Here is a 12,790-nt window from a genome sequence, read left to right as displayed (position 1 = left end):
CTCACTTTGTAGACCAGGCTGGCCTCAAACTCAGAAATCCGCCTGCCTCTGCCTCCCGAGTGCTGGGATTAAAGGCGTGCGCCACCCCGTCCGGCTAGAGAGCAGAGGCTTTTAAAAGCAGATAGAATTGCTATGCGAGCTGTATAGAAAGCGGTGTCCACAGCTTTGGGCAGGCAGGGTTTTCAGAGTGCTTGAATATAGCAAGTTACACAGTGCCCCGTTGTCATGAGCACAGTATGCCAGAAATACAAATGGACACATTTTTCCTTCCACAATGTCAAAATTCATTGAAAAACGATAAAATCACAAGGTACGTTAATTTTACTGGTAGCAATTGTGTCAGGGAGTCCCAAGTTCCTTCACTGTCAACTGAAACAAACACGAGTTCTTTTATTCTAATTTTAATTACAGATTCCAACTCTCCTATCACATACCACACACATACCACACAGTAAATACTTCTCTCTGAATGTATGTGCGTAGGTTACAGAACGGCCACCAAGGGTTTAAAGTGGCTACGACAGAGTAGCAGGAATTACAAGGAGGCCAGGAGAGATGGAGAGAGAGCTGGGGATCCGGGAGATGAGAAAGGAAACTGTGGAGGGGTGGGTGCAGGTAGCAGGGGAAGCAGAGAACTCACCTGTTAGAGATATGTCAGAGGTGCTGAGTCAGAACAGCTGCTGGGTCAAAGTTGAGTTGAGCCTCAGGTTCGGGTCAAATTGCAGAAGTGCAATGTGGGTCTATGGAGACCACAGACTCCAGACCACAGAAGGAACGGTCAGATCCAGACGGGTCAATGAGGGAATCCTAGCCGTCTGGGCCAACTATGGAGAGCTGAGAGTCACACACCAGGTGGTCGGATGACAGGTGAGTGGGTCATATATGAAGCGTTAAATATACTTTTGTGTTTGCTTAATTCTTGTCTTTTGAGACAGGGGTTCTCTATTTAGCCCTGGTTGTCATTATGCAGACCAGGCTGGTCTTGAATTCACAGAAATCTGCCTGCCTCTGCCTTCAGGGTGCCAGGATTAAAGGCCTGTTAGATGCTCTCTTCAGGGGTCCAGGGGAGGGTGCTGCATCCTTTTTAGCCTGTGGTGTCAGTAGGTTCTTGGGCCTGTTTTCATGCTTTTATTTCTATACATGTGTATGTAAGATGTGTTGAAGAATTAAAAAAAAAAAATACTGACTGTCCTGAGAACATGGGCCCCGGCCCCGGGCCAGATGGCCTAATTCCCCGGAACTTTTGGGAAAAACAACCACAAAATGTTTCAATGTCCCAGGTGCCTTGAAGTAAATATCTGCCCCTAGACTTCCCCTATTTCCTCTCCAATCCTCCCCCTAGGTTGTTTTTTTTGCCTTTATAAGCCTGCTGGAAAATAGGGTCGTGGTCAGACTCCTCTACTCCTGCGTGGTGTATGGGTCTCGACCTCAGCATGCTGGTTTGTGTGCCATTAAAACCTCGTGTGTTTGCAGCAAGCTTGACTGTTGTGGCTTTCTGGGCTCGCGATCCCTGAGACTTGAGTGAGGGTCTCCCTTTGGGGGTCCAACAGTGTATGTATATATAAATACGTATATTCATGTGTCTGAGTCCAGGTGCGTGCCTGCCATAGTAAATTCATCAAGGTCAGAGAATCTCCGGTCTGGGTTCTCACCTCCACCTTGTTTGAAACAGTCTCACCTTCGCTGCTATATACCCCTGGTGTTCTAGTTAGGGTTACTATTGCTGAGATGAAACACCTTGACCAAAAAGCAAGCTGGGGAAGAAAGGGTTTATTCAGCTTACACTTCTAGATCATAGCCCATCATTGGAGAAGTCAGGACAGGAACTCAAGCAGGGCTGGAACCTTGAGGCAGGAGCTGATGCAGAGGCCATGGAGTGGGGCTGCTTACTGGCTTGCTTCCCCTGGCTTGCTCAGCCTGCTTTCTTATAGAACGTGGGAGCACCTGCTCAGGGATGGCACCACCCACGGATGGCACCACCCACAAGGGGCTGGGCCCTCTCCCACTGATCACTAATTGAGAAAATGCCTTATAGTTGGATCTCATAGACATTTCCTCAACGGAGGCTCCTTTCTCTCTGATGACCCTAGCTTGTGTCAAGTCAACACACACAATCAGCCAGTACGCTGCCAGGCTGGCTGGCCTGTGAGCTCCCAGAGATTTTCCTGTTTTGCCTCCCATCTCACCATAGGCACACTGGGATTATGCACAAATGTGTTTGCTTTTATGTGTGCTCTAGGGATCCAAACTCGGCTCCTCACATCTACATAGCAAGTGCTTTAACCAATGGGCTACCTTTGCAGTCCTCGATATGATGTGACTATGGTCATCTGTTTTCTGCAGTTCCAGGTAGACTGATAAATCTGGAGGGCAGAACCGTTCTGCATGTAGGAATAAGCCATTCATCAGTAGGTGCTTCCTGGCAGTAGTGGCCTGGACAGATGGCACTGATTCTCTGTCCACCATGATGCAAAATTCACCCGCTTCTACATCTGCACTCAAAAGGGAGTCAACAGCTGCTTGTAAAATGGAGTGTCTCAGGGCACGGTGTAGGCTGAAAAACCTCTGTTTTGCACAATCCTGAGTAATTTAGGGCAGGGCACAGCCTTTCTGCTCATCACCAGGGGTGCAGGAATTCACACTGAACCCAGAGCTAGCAGTATAAAGAACAGAAGTTTTCCATTAATGTTTGATGTTTCGCGTTACTCATTTCTGGGCTGGTGCACTTTTTCTATGAATTGTATTTACAATGACAAGGCATATTTGCACTGACGGAAACATACATGAGATGGGATGAGCTGTCTATTGCCCCGACGCCATCTGTCTCACTTAACACCCACAGCACCCTCTTAAGAGAAGCATCCTCACTCCATCTTATGCACGAAAGACTGAGATTTAGAGGTTAAAGGATTTGTCAGATATCACTTGGCATTTTGCAGCCTGCTTCCCCTGAAGGATGAGCCCAGAAGCCATCTTGGACAATCTGAACTCCTGTATGCTGGGATTACAAGAATGGACCACTAAGCCCAGTTTATTTGATTTGGGCTTTCGTGCATGCCAACACTTTATCAACTAAGCTATATCCCCAGCCAGGATTTTGGAGAATAGTTTCATGTAGCCCAGGTTGGCCCCAGGTTTCCATTTAGAGTTTGAAGGATGCCTTGGTGAAAAGGAGAGAATGCTTTGGGGAATTGTTTGGGATCACTAGGGCATGAAAGAATGACGGGGAGAAGGTTGCAATGATAATCTAGAAGCTAGAGATGGGAGTGGCTAGAGCCAGGGCTGGCTTGAGCCTTCTTTCTGCCTTGCTGCTGTGGTTAGAGGGTCTCTAGCAAGTTCCAGCCACATCTGCCACAAACCTTTGCTACACCTCTCTGAAATGGGTTGATACATTGAGAATGAAAAACAAAAAACAAACAAACAAACAAACCCACCTTATTTCAAGCTCAAATCCTTCCTGATGCTTTTTAAATGTTAATGCGTACTAAGGATTTAGATAAGACACCGCCAGATACTGTCCTGAACCCAGAAGAGAACCCGAGTGTAATAATTCCCCTGTATGCGTCCTCTCAGAACACAGTGGTATAGGATTGTTTGTAAGAATGTTCTCTAAGCCAGGTTATACCGAGACAAAGCTATCATTTCTGCACCTCTCTGTATACTTTGTTTAAGAAAATGATTCGGGTGTTGCTGTTGGGTTAATGATATCACAATCAACTAAGAGTGTTACATTAGAAACAAAGAAAATGATTTAAACCTATCTAGCCGAAAAATATGAAAATATACTTATGAAGCCTACGCTGCATTGTCACCAAATAATCTGCTTTTTAAGTTCAAATTTAATTTAAAAAGAGACATTTCTCTAAATGCTTCCAACAGCAGACTGCAAAGGGGTTTTTTTTTTTTTTTGCATAGAGAACACAGGAAATGAATATAGTAATGTTCAAATCACCAACACACTGGCTGTTCGGTTGCTTGTTGCTTTTAGAATATTTTTAACAACTTGCTGGTGAATTGGCTCTTGCTGGTGTGAAGCCAGGCTGGTATATGGTTCTCACCTGCTTTTATTTATTTATTTATTCTTCTGGTCACTGTGTCCTATCCATTACCAAGACCTGCTAGATACTGGGCTGGGTTTCTCATAACTGGCTTTCATTTTTACTGACACGAGGTTAGGGTTTCTATTCCTGGCTTGCTGAAAGAGCCTTTTCCTTAGAATAACCCACGGGGCAGAGCGTCTTCCTAAACTAAGGCTTTCATCTAGCCACTTCTGTTATTAAAGCTTCAGGGATCCCATTGCAGATAGCCTGGCATGGACACAGGTTTCGGAACTCCCGTTGTTTCAGCCAGACAAATGCATTAGCTATCTTTACAGTCGCTAATCTTTCACATCTGGCATTTGCTCCCCGGGAGTCCCTGGCTCCTTCTGCCAGCACCTCCTTCCATTCCGTATTGAATTCACTTCCTTCAGGATGTTTTCCTTGCTTAGTAGCTACTTAGCAGATAAATAACTCTTGTTTTTGAGCTTTTAATCACATTAAGTGCTTTAAAAAAATGATCCAAGTCTTGGGATAAACAGCTTACGGAGATTTTCATTCTCTAAGAACCACCCAGGGTGACTTTGTCAGAAAGAGAACTCAAATTTGCAGCCGGCTGTTTTCACTAACATCTATCCTAGAAGCAGAGCAAATGACTCCTTATGGTGACCTCTAGCGGGCACGGGGCAGTCCTACAAAATTAGGAAAGTGAAGGGGGAAAGCAAAACCCTTCCCCAGGTACTCCATGGTCACAGGAGCCCATCTCACCCCTCCACCCTCCCTATTCATTTTTATTTCCAGTGTTTGTTTTGCATCTAACGCCGTCTCCCTTATATATAACTCACCTGTTTCTTGCCTTTGACGGGCTGGTTTGCCGGTGTCGGATGTGTAAACTGATGTTTAAAATAATGCCTGCCAAGTCGAACCCCACTCCACCAAGCCTTAACCTTGCCTCTGCATTTGAAGGCCGGTGTCGCAGTCGCACGGGGGTGCTACGGGGAGGGAAGGAGTGGACATCGAGATAGCATGAAAAGGAGAATGCAAGATCGAGGCAATAAGACATTCTGGTCTTGCCAGTGAAAGAAAATTCTCTCCAGACTGCTACCCGACTCCACCGGAGGCATCGTGAGAGCGGTGTAGGTGCCTTCTCAGGACCCCAAGGCTGGGAAAGATGGGGGACTAGGGCGAGTCCGTTGGCCCATGGCATCCCTCAGGGAGCAGGGGGTGGGGAGAGCTTGGTGCGCGGCCGCCTTCGGAGCGCACAGCACGTGGGGCGCCCCACGCGCGGAGAGGAAGCGCAAAGTCTGCAGGCAAAGCCGCGACTGGGTTGCCTGCTTTGAGAAATCCTTTGGGGCGGCCTTAGAAGCCGACCAGGGTTTCCAACAGTCTCTGGCAAAGGCTCATCCAGACGCCGTCTGCTCCCTACTTCAAACCTCGCACCTTGGTCCTCGCCTCTGCACCTCTCCTTCCCTCCTGTCTCCTCCCTTCGGGGACTCTTTAAAGGAGCCTGGGAGAGGTGTGTCCATCATCCGGATGGCCCCGGGGCTCCCCGCAGCTCGCATCACGGCCCGCGCACCCCTCCCGGCCACTGCGGGCGGGGGCGCACGGCGTCACGAGGCGGGGAGCCCGAGGTCCGGGGCGGGGCGCCGGGGAATCCCAGCCCGAGCGAGCCGGGAGGTGCGGGCGCGGGCGGGCAAGGAGGTGCGCGCGGAGGGAGCGGAGCGCGCGGAGCCGGCGGGCGAGGAGGAGGACGGCGAGGGAGGCCCCGCCCCCGCCTCCCGGAGCCCGCTCCTCGCCGCCGCCGAGCCCGCTCACTTTACCTTTCGCCTCTGGACGGCGGCGGGGCTGCGTGTGCCGGGGACCGGGCAGACCTGCCCAGGGCGCCTCGGCTAACGCTCGCCCTCTGGGAGACCGGCGCCACCTGGAGCTGCGGCCAGCCACCCGGATTCCGGAGGGCGAACCCGGGAGCGAGGGGCGGCGGCACTGACACCGCGGGGGACGCGGGCGGTGCGGGGCGCGAGCCCCGGGGGAGCTCGGGCCCCGACGGCGCGGCCACCCCGTGCGCGCGGCGGGCAGGCCCCCGGGGCGGCCAGCCATGACCTTCGGGCGCGGCGGGGCGGCCTCGGTGGTGCTGAACGTGGGCGGCGCCCGGTACTCGCTGTCCCGGGAGCTGCTCAAGGACTTCCCGCTGCGCCGCGTGAGCCGGCTGCACGGCTGCCGCTCGGAGCGCGACGTGCTCGAGGTGTGCGACGACTACGACCGGGAGCGCAACGAGTACTTCTTCGACCGACACTCGGAGGCCTTCGGCTTCATCCTGCTGTACGTGCGCGGCCACGGGAAGCTGCGCTTCGCGCCGCGGATGTGCGAGCTCTCCTTCTACAACGAGATGATCTACTGGGGCCTGGAGGGCGCGCACCTGGAGTACTGCTGCCAGCGCCGCCTAGACGACCGCATGTCCGACACCCACACCTTCCACGCGGCAGACGAGCTGGGCCGCGAGCAGCCTCGTCCCGCCGGACCCGAGGCGGCCCCCTCCCGGCGCTGGCTGGAGCGCATGCGGCGGACCTTCGAGGAGCCCACGTCGTCGCTGGCCGCGCAGATCCTGGCCAGCGTGTCCGTGGTGTTCGTGATCGTGTCCATGGTGGTGCTGTGCGCCAGCACGCTGCCCGACTGGCGTGCGGCGGTTGCTGACAACCGCAGTCTGGATGACCGGAGCAGGTACTCCGCCAGCCCTGGGAGGGAACCCTCCGGGTAGGACGCACTGCTTTTTTTGCCCGTCCAGTCCGTCCAGTCCCGTCTATCCGTGCCGTCCGTCCGTCCGTCCGCCGTTCTCCGTCCTGTCTGCCTGGCAGCTCAGCTGGGCTTTTTTCCTGCCCCAGGAGGCCCCTGGCGCTCCAACCGAGGGGTGTGAGGAATCTATGGGTCCCCAACCCCGCCCCCTTTTCACAGGCGCAGCCTGTGGGTGTGCTTGGGTCTCACCTTTTAGAGTAAAACCTCCAGGCTTGTATTTTAGTTCTGACCAAATAGCAACCTGCTAATTAGATTTTCCAAACTTTTATTGCTAACACGCAATAATTTGCACGATGATTCAGTTTGAGCTAAGAGCTCTTTGAAATATGTGCCAATACTGGTGGTGTTTGAAAAGATGAAGTCTCATTTCGGTGAAATGTGGTCTGCTTCAGTGCCCACACATTCTGCACACCCTGCCCCTGGCGTAATGTGTGCTGGGATGGAATCGCCGTATTATAAAGGAGGCTAATTTAGTGATAGACTCTGAATAATGGGTGCCTGTACCCTTTTTCCTTTCTCCCTTCTGAGCAAGTGTGGACCTAGCAAATTCCTCTCCTCCGTGTGGCATTAAGGATTTAGGGTTTCATTCTGAGGGTCTTCAGTGTGGAGAAGAAAACAAAAACAGATATTACCTTGGGAGAGAAGAAAAAGCGAAACTTCCCCAAACCCAAGAACAGGATTCGGTCATTGAAGTGTCTCCCCGCTTCCCCCCACTTTACTAGGATGAAAAGAAAACACTTTAATCTTTCCTGAGCTCATGCTTACCTCTTAATGGTGATAGCACTCTCCTGTTTTTAGAACAAGTGAGTTTATTTTGCATATTTGGTGGGAGGAATAAGCAGACTAAAGTTGGACCTTCCGAGCAGACAGCCATTTTGGGCATAAAACCCAAACTGTATATTCTCTTTCACCCTTTGTTTGATAACTCTTCTAGGAGCCTTTACCCATTCATTTTCTGTCCTATTTTTTTTCCCCCTTCACTTTCAAGTCAAGACCGTGCCCTGTAATCCTTTCCCGATGGGCCTGTGTGTGCTAGGGACTGTGGTAAGTGCAGACCCAGCAGCAGTACATCGCTTCCACAGAATATTCTTCCTCTCTGTATGAATCTTAACAGTAACTACAGTGGACTGGAAGCACAGAGCCCATTGCCAGCATCCCATCTTGGCATGAAATCTCAGACCTGTGCTTTGAAAAGAAGAAACTTAGGAATGTCGTCCTGTTTTGTGTGTTGGGTCGGGTCTCCACAGAGAGGGATCGATTCCTTGGTACTTCCTTGATGAAATTAACTTTCCTTTATAAATAAAGTGGCCTTGATAATATTTTTTTTGAAAGCATCATAGAAAAATGAGCCACGAGTGACCGGCTTTGAAAGGACTCGTCAGTAACTGTAGAATTTGAAGGTTAGTGATGGACCGAGCTCATTAGCCAAGGCAACAGGAGCACTGACTGATAGGTTTAGACTGTGAGGGAATTGATTACGGGGTACCAAGTGAGTGACAGCCTTTCTGAAGGAGGGAGGGGGTTTGGGGAGAAAGAGGGTTAGAGTGGAGCATTGGGGTGAACACTAATTTAGATAGAAAGAGAAACTGAAGAAGCCCCGAAGGGAGTAGACAGATAAAACAGAGAGGCTGCAGAGGAAGTGAAGAAGATAGAGTAAGGCTCCGTTTGTGTATATGTATGTATCTTAAGTATGTATATAATTATTCAAGTCAACCTGTTTCCTAGATACCCGGATATTTCAGGCATATGCATGTTTTTCTTGGCTTAATGGCCCGGTTTTAAGCTTCCTTCTATGAGTAGGTATAAGAAAGCCTGTATCTGTAATCCCAGATAAACCATGGCATGGTGGAATATTAAGGATGTCACACGTTGCACAAGAAGCCCTCGCTGGCCTCCTGTAACAGAGACATGGCAGCTGGCGTTTCATAGTCGCTCAGTTCCTGCCAGCCTGTGGCCACTGACACTAGTCTACATCCTTTTGAGATTTGAGTAAGAATTTACTTGCCATTTACTTCCGAGCCTCAGCTCACAATCTTGATTCATCTCATCACAGTTTCTGAATGTCTTTCCTGAGCGTCCATTGTTCCAAGCACTGTAACTTTTTCTCATAAAGAAAAGTTAAGCTCTTAAGCTCTCACCTTTCTTACTCTCTAGCCCTCTTTCTTTCCTTTCCCCCCTCTCTCTACGTGACCATGGCCTCTCTCTTTCTTCCTTCTCTCTTGTTCTCTGCCTTTCTACAATAAAGCTCTAAAACCAAAAAAAAAAAAAAAAAAAAAAAAAAAAAAAAAAAAAAAAAAAAAAAAAAAGGAAAGAAAGAAAAGAAAAGTTGATGTAGGACTCAGAGGCACAGTGGGTCTTCAGGAGTTGAATTATTCCAAGAAAGCCTTCAAGGGTCATGGAGGATGGAAACCCGCATCCTTAGAAGTCTGTGCACTGTCCAAACACTGGCAGGGGGCGTCACTTACATAAACGGGTTTATGCAACCTGCACAATCCTGTGTCTTGCTGAAGAGCAAAATAGGAGAGTCTTCCACTAAAAGGAACAGCGTGGGCACAGGCATGAAACTTGTATGTTATGTTTAGGGAGTGAGAACGGTGGTAGCGTGAGCTGGAAAGCAGAGTCTAAGGATGTGAATAACTCTGTTTTGCAGCCCAGGCTACCTCTTGGCCCCTTTGTATCCTTTGTACTGAGAAGCTTAGCCGTAGAAAGTCGAGTGTGTTAAGTGTGTGTCCCGTGATGGCAGAGGGAGAAGATGGGGCACAGGAAAGATGAATGGGCATGGATCACACCTGTCATTCTGCTAACTTAGGCTCAATGCCCGAGGGTCAAGAGATAGAGCCTGTGTTACATAGTGAGTCCCAAGCTATGTCATAGTGAGACCCTGTAAACACCCCCCCCCCCAAAAAAAAAAAATCAGGGGCTGGGAATGTTAGCTCAGTAATAAAAGCACTTGGGCAAAAGCTCTTAGGTTGGATTCCCAGCCTTGCAAAAGCATGAGCTTTTGAAAGTCTTTGGGCAGGATCTGAGTTGTCTTGCTCGGTGCTTGTGAAAATAGATACTAAGTAACAGGTATGGTCTCTACTAGGGAGAATTGAAGAACCACCTGTGGGCTCTCCACGCCCTGCTCTCTTGTTCCTAAGTCACCTCTGTGCCCCTCACTGTGCGTTCCTAACCTAGTGAAATGGATCATTCACGCACAGCTCAGGTCCTGTCCCCAGTCTTTGTGGGCTGCCCTAGTAAATGAGATGTTTCCTCCCAAACTTAAGGGATTGCTGCTTTGTACTATTTATATGTCATTCGATGTCCTCGAGGGCATTTTCTCATAACACTGTGATGTGGATGAAAAGCCCTTGAAGACAGGTGAACTCATTCATTACTCCCTACACCACCATTTTGTTTTATTGTCTTTTTTCCCCCCTTTCTCGAGACAGATTTCTTTGTGTAGGCCACTACCCTAGTGTCCTAATTCCTTTTTCATAGGCTCTTTCTCCAGCAGCTTCTATGAGTATCCTAGGCTATGGAGCCAGTCCTGTAGTGCCTTCTGCCTAGAGTCTCCTGACACCACCAAGGAGATTCCTGTTCTTTTTGAAACTTTAGCTTGCAGACAGATTGCCTTGTAAGATTGCTAAGCATTAGTCTGGTGTGGGGGCACATGGACAGCTAAAGCAGGAAGCCTGCAAATTTGAGACCACTCTAAAGGGGGCTGCTGGGCAGTGGTGGTGCATGCCTTTAATCCCAGTACTTGGGAGGCAGAAGCTGGTCAATTTCTGAGTTCCAGGCCAGCCTGGTCTACAGAGTAAGTTCCAGGATAGCCAGGGTTATACAGAGAAACCCTGTCTTGAAAAAAACAAAAAAAAGGGGGGGGGGAGGGTTGCTGGAGAGACAGCTCAGTGGTTAAGAACACTTGATTCTTTTTTTTTTTTTTTTGGTTTTTCGAGACAGGGTTTCTCTGTATAGCTCTGGCTGTCCTGGAACTCACTCTGTAGACCAGGCTGGCCTCGAACTCAGAAATCCACCTGCTTCTGCCTCCCGAGTGCTGGGATTAAAGGCGTGCGCCACCATGCCCGGCCACTTGATACTCTTGAAGAGGACCCGGAGTCTGTTCCCAGCACCCACATGGAGGCTCACAAACATCTACAACTCCAGTTCCAGGGGATATGTCGCCCCCCTTTGGTTTCCGGTGGTACTGCATGTATGTGGAACACCAGCAATACACAGAGGCAAAACACTCATACAAACAAAATAAAAGTAAATCAATCCATTTTAAGAAATGGAGAAACATTACTAAACATTGCTATTTATTTTAGAAAAATGTACCCTTTGATAACTGCTTGTGACATGGGTCGGCTTCTGTCAGGCAGGGTGGGTATAATAGCTGTGTCTTGATCGTTTACCTGGGGGCTTGTGTACTCTCTGTTGGTCTCAGAAGTGTTTCTGAGTTTTTAATCAGACGTGCAAAGCCTTATGATAATTTTGATCTGTTCTTTAGCAGTTCTTTGTCACGAATGGGGATTTGGATCTTTAATTTGTATTACTTTGTTGTGGTGATAAGAATTTGAGGAGAATGTAAAATGTTTAACTTTCTTGTGTTATTTTAAGCAGCCGTTAAGGAAATTTAAATAATCAAAACGTAGCAGCAAGGTGATGGAAATTTTAAAATCAATTGTGTTATTTCCATTGCCTTTGTGTTCAATATTACATAAACCCAATAGGCTTTGGAGTGAGTTAAAAATAAGAGCAGCATTTGAAATTATGGGCTAAAGGTCTTCGGGCTTTCACTTGGCAGATAAGGTGGTTATTTGTAGAAGTTGGTAATTAATAGATCTCTGATAAGATTGGACGGAACCTGGGACCTCAGTTAAACCCTGTTCTTTCATACTGGACTTTTAAGTGTAGGTGGGATTTTTTTTATGTCTGCTGCCAGTTTTACAGTTCTGTGGAAGACTTATTTTGTCAATCCCCCCCTTTTTTTTTCTAGTAAAGTGCTTTTTTTTTTTTTCTCATTTTGGTAAAGAAGTCATTTTAAATGCACCTTTTATTTGTCTATTTTTAATGAAAGCTTCACTCATCGGGGGATGTAGAATGTCAAGCTGTAGTGTGGCTCACTCTCCTCGGACCCCGTGCAGGTTCCTGGCTCTCTTCCTGGCCTCCGACTTGCTGTGTAGGTGAGGATGGCTGTGAACTCTCGAACCTCCATCTCTTCAGCCCCTAAGAATTTGCTTCCTTCACGTAACAAGGCATCTTGAAACTCCAGTTCATTTTTCTCTTCCCCCTCTTTCTTAACAGGATCTGGCTGTAGAGCCCAAGTTGTCCTGAAATTCTAATCTTCTCTTCTCTACCTCCCTAGTAGTGGGATTATAGGTATTTGACATAATGCCTGGTACCGTTGTTCTTCTTAATGTCGGCACAGTATCCCAGTGTGTGAATAAGCCAGAATTCACTTAGAGAGTATGGAGACTGTTTCATCAAGATGGTTTCCGTCGTAAAGTGTGGAAAATGGACTCTTTAATTCTCCTCCCATCAACCACTGCCTGGGGTTCTCTCTGCTACACACTTCTCATAAAACCCTGGCATGGGAGGCAGATCTCACAGAAGAGAATTGTATTCACTGCTCAATAGGAGTGGTTATGCCAGAGGGACCCTAATACCTGTGGGCCTGAGAACAGCTTCACCAATAGAAAATAATAACTGTAATATCGTGTGTGTGTCTGTTTGTGTATGTGTGCACCTGTATAAGTTTGTAGACCAAACCCTTAAGTAGATTTTAAAATTTCTTGGCTTTATTTTTTTGTGTTGTTACACTGTCTTATTATCTACCTGTTCTCTCTCTCTCTCTCTCTCTCTCTCTCTCTCTCTCTCTCTCTCTCACACACACACACACACACACACACACACATTTTCATGTATACAAATGAATGACCGAATGATTGTTTTGTACTGTGGAGATTGAACCCATGTATATA

The 12,790-nt window shown here is 48.3% G+C and overlaps 1 protein-coding gene across 1 annotated transcript in view; it reads left to right on the top strand.

The window, feature by feature from the left end:
• The first annotated feature begins 6,119 nt into the window (after positions 1-6,119).
• The window catches only part of Kcng3 (potassium voltage-gated channel modifier subfamily G member 3), a 46,165-nt gene continuing 39,494 nt past the window's right edge, over positions 6,120-12,790 (top strand). The window contains exon 1 of the mRNA XM_021150022.2: positions 6,120-6,788. Within this exon, the coding sequence (XP_021005681.1) occupies positions 6,133-6,788 (656 nt within the window). The 5' untranslated portion in view covers positions 6,120-6,132. The remainder of the gene's footprint in view (positions 6,789-12,790) is intronic.

The sequence above is a fragment of the Mus caroli genome, chromosome 17, assembly GCF_900094665.2.
Source record: "Mus caroli chromosome 17, CAROLI_EIJ_v1.1, whole genome shotgun sequence".
NCBI classification, from domain to species: Eukaryota; Metazoa; Chordata; class Mammalia; order Rodentia; family Muridae; genus Mus; species Mus caroli.
Note: the sequence above shows the minus strand (reverse complement) of the source record. Positions and strands in the feature narration are given on the sequence as shown.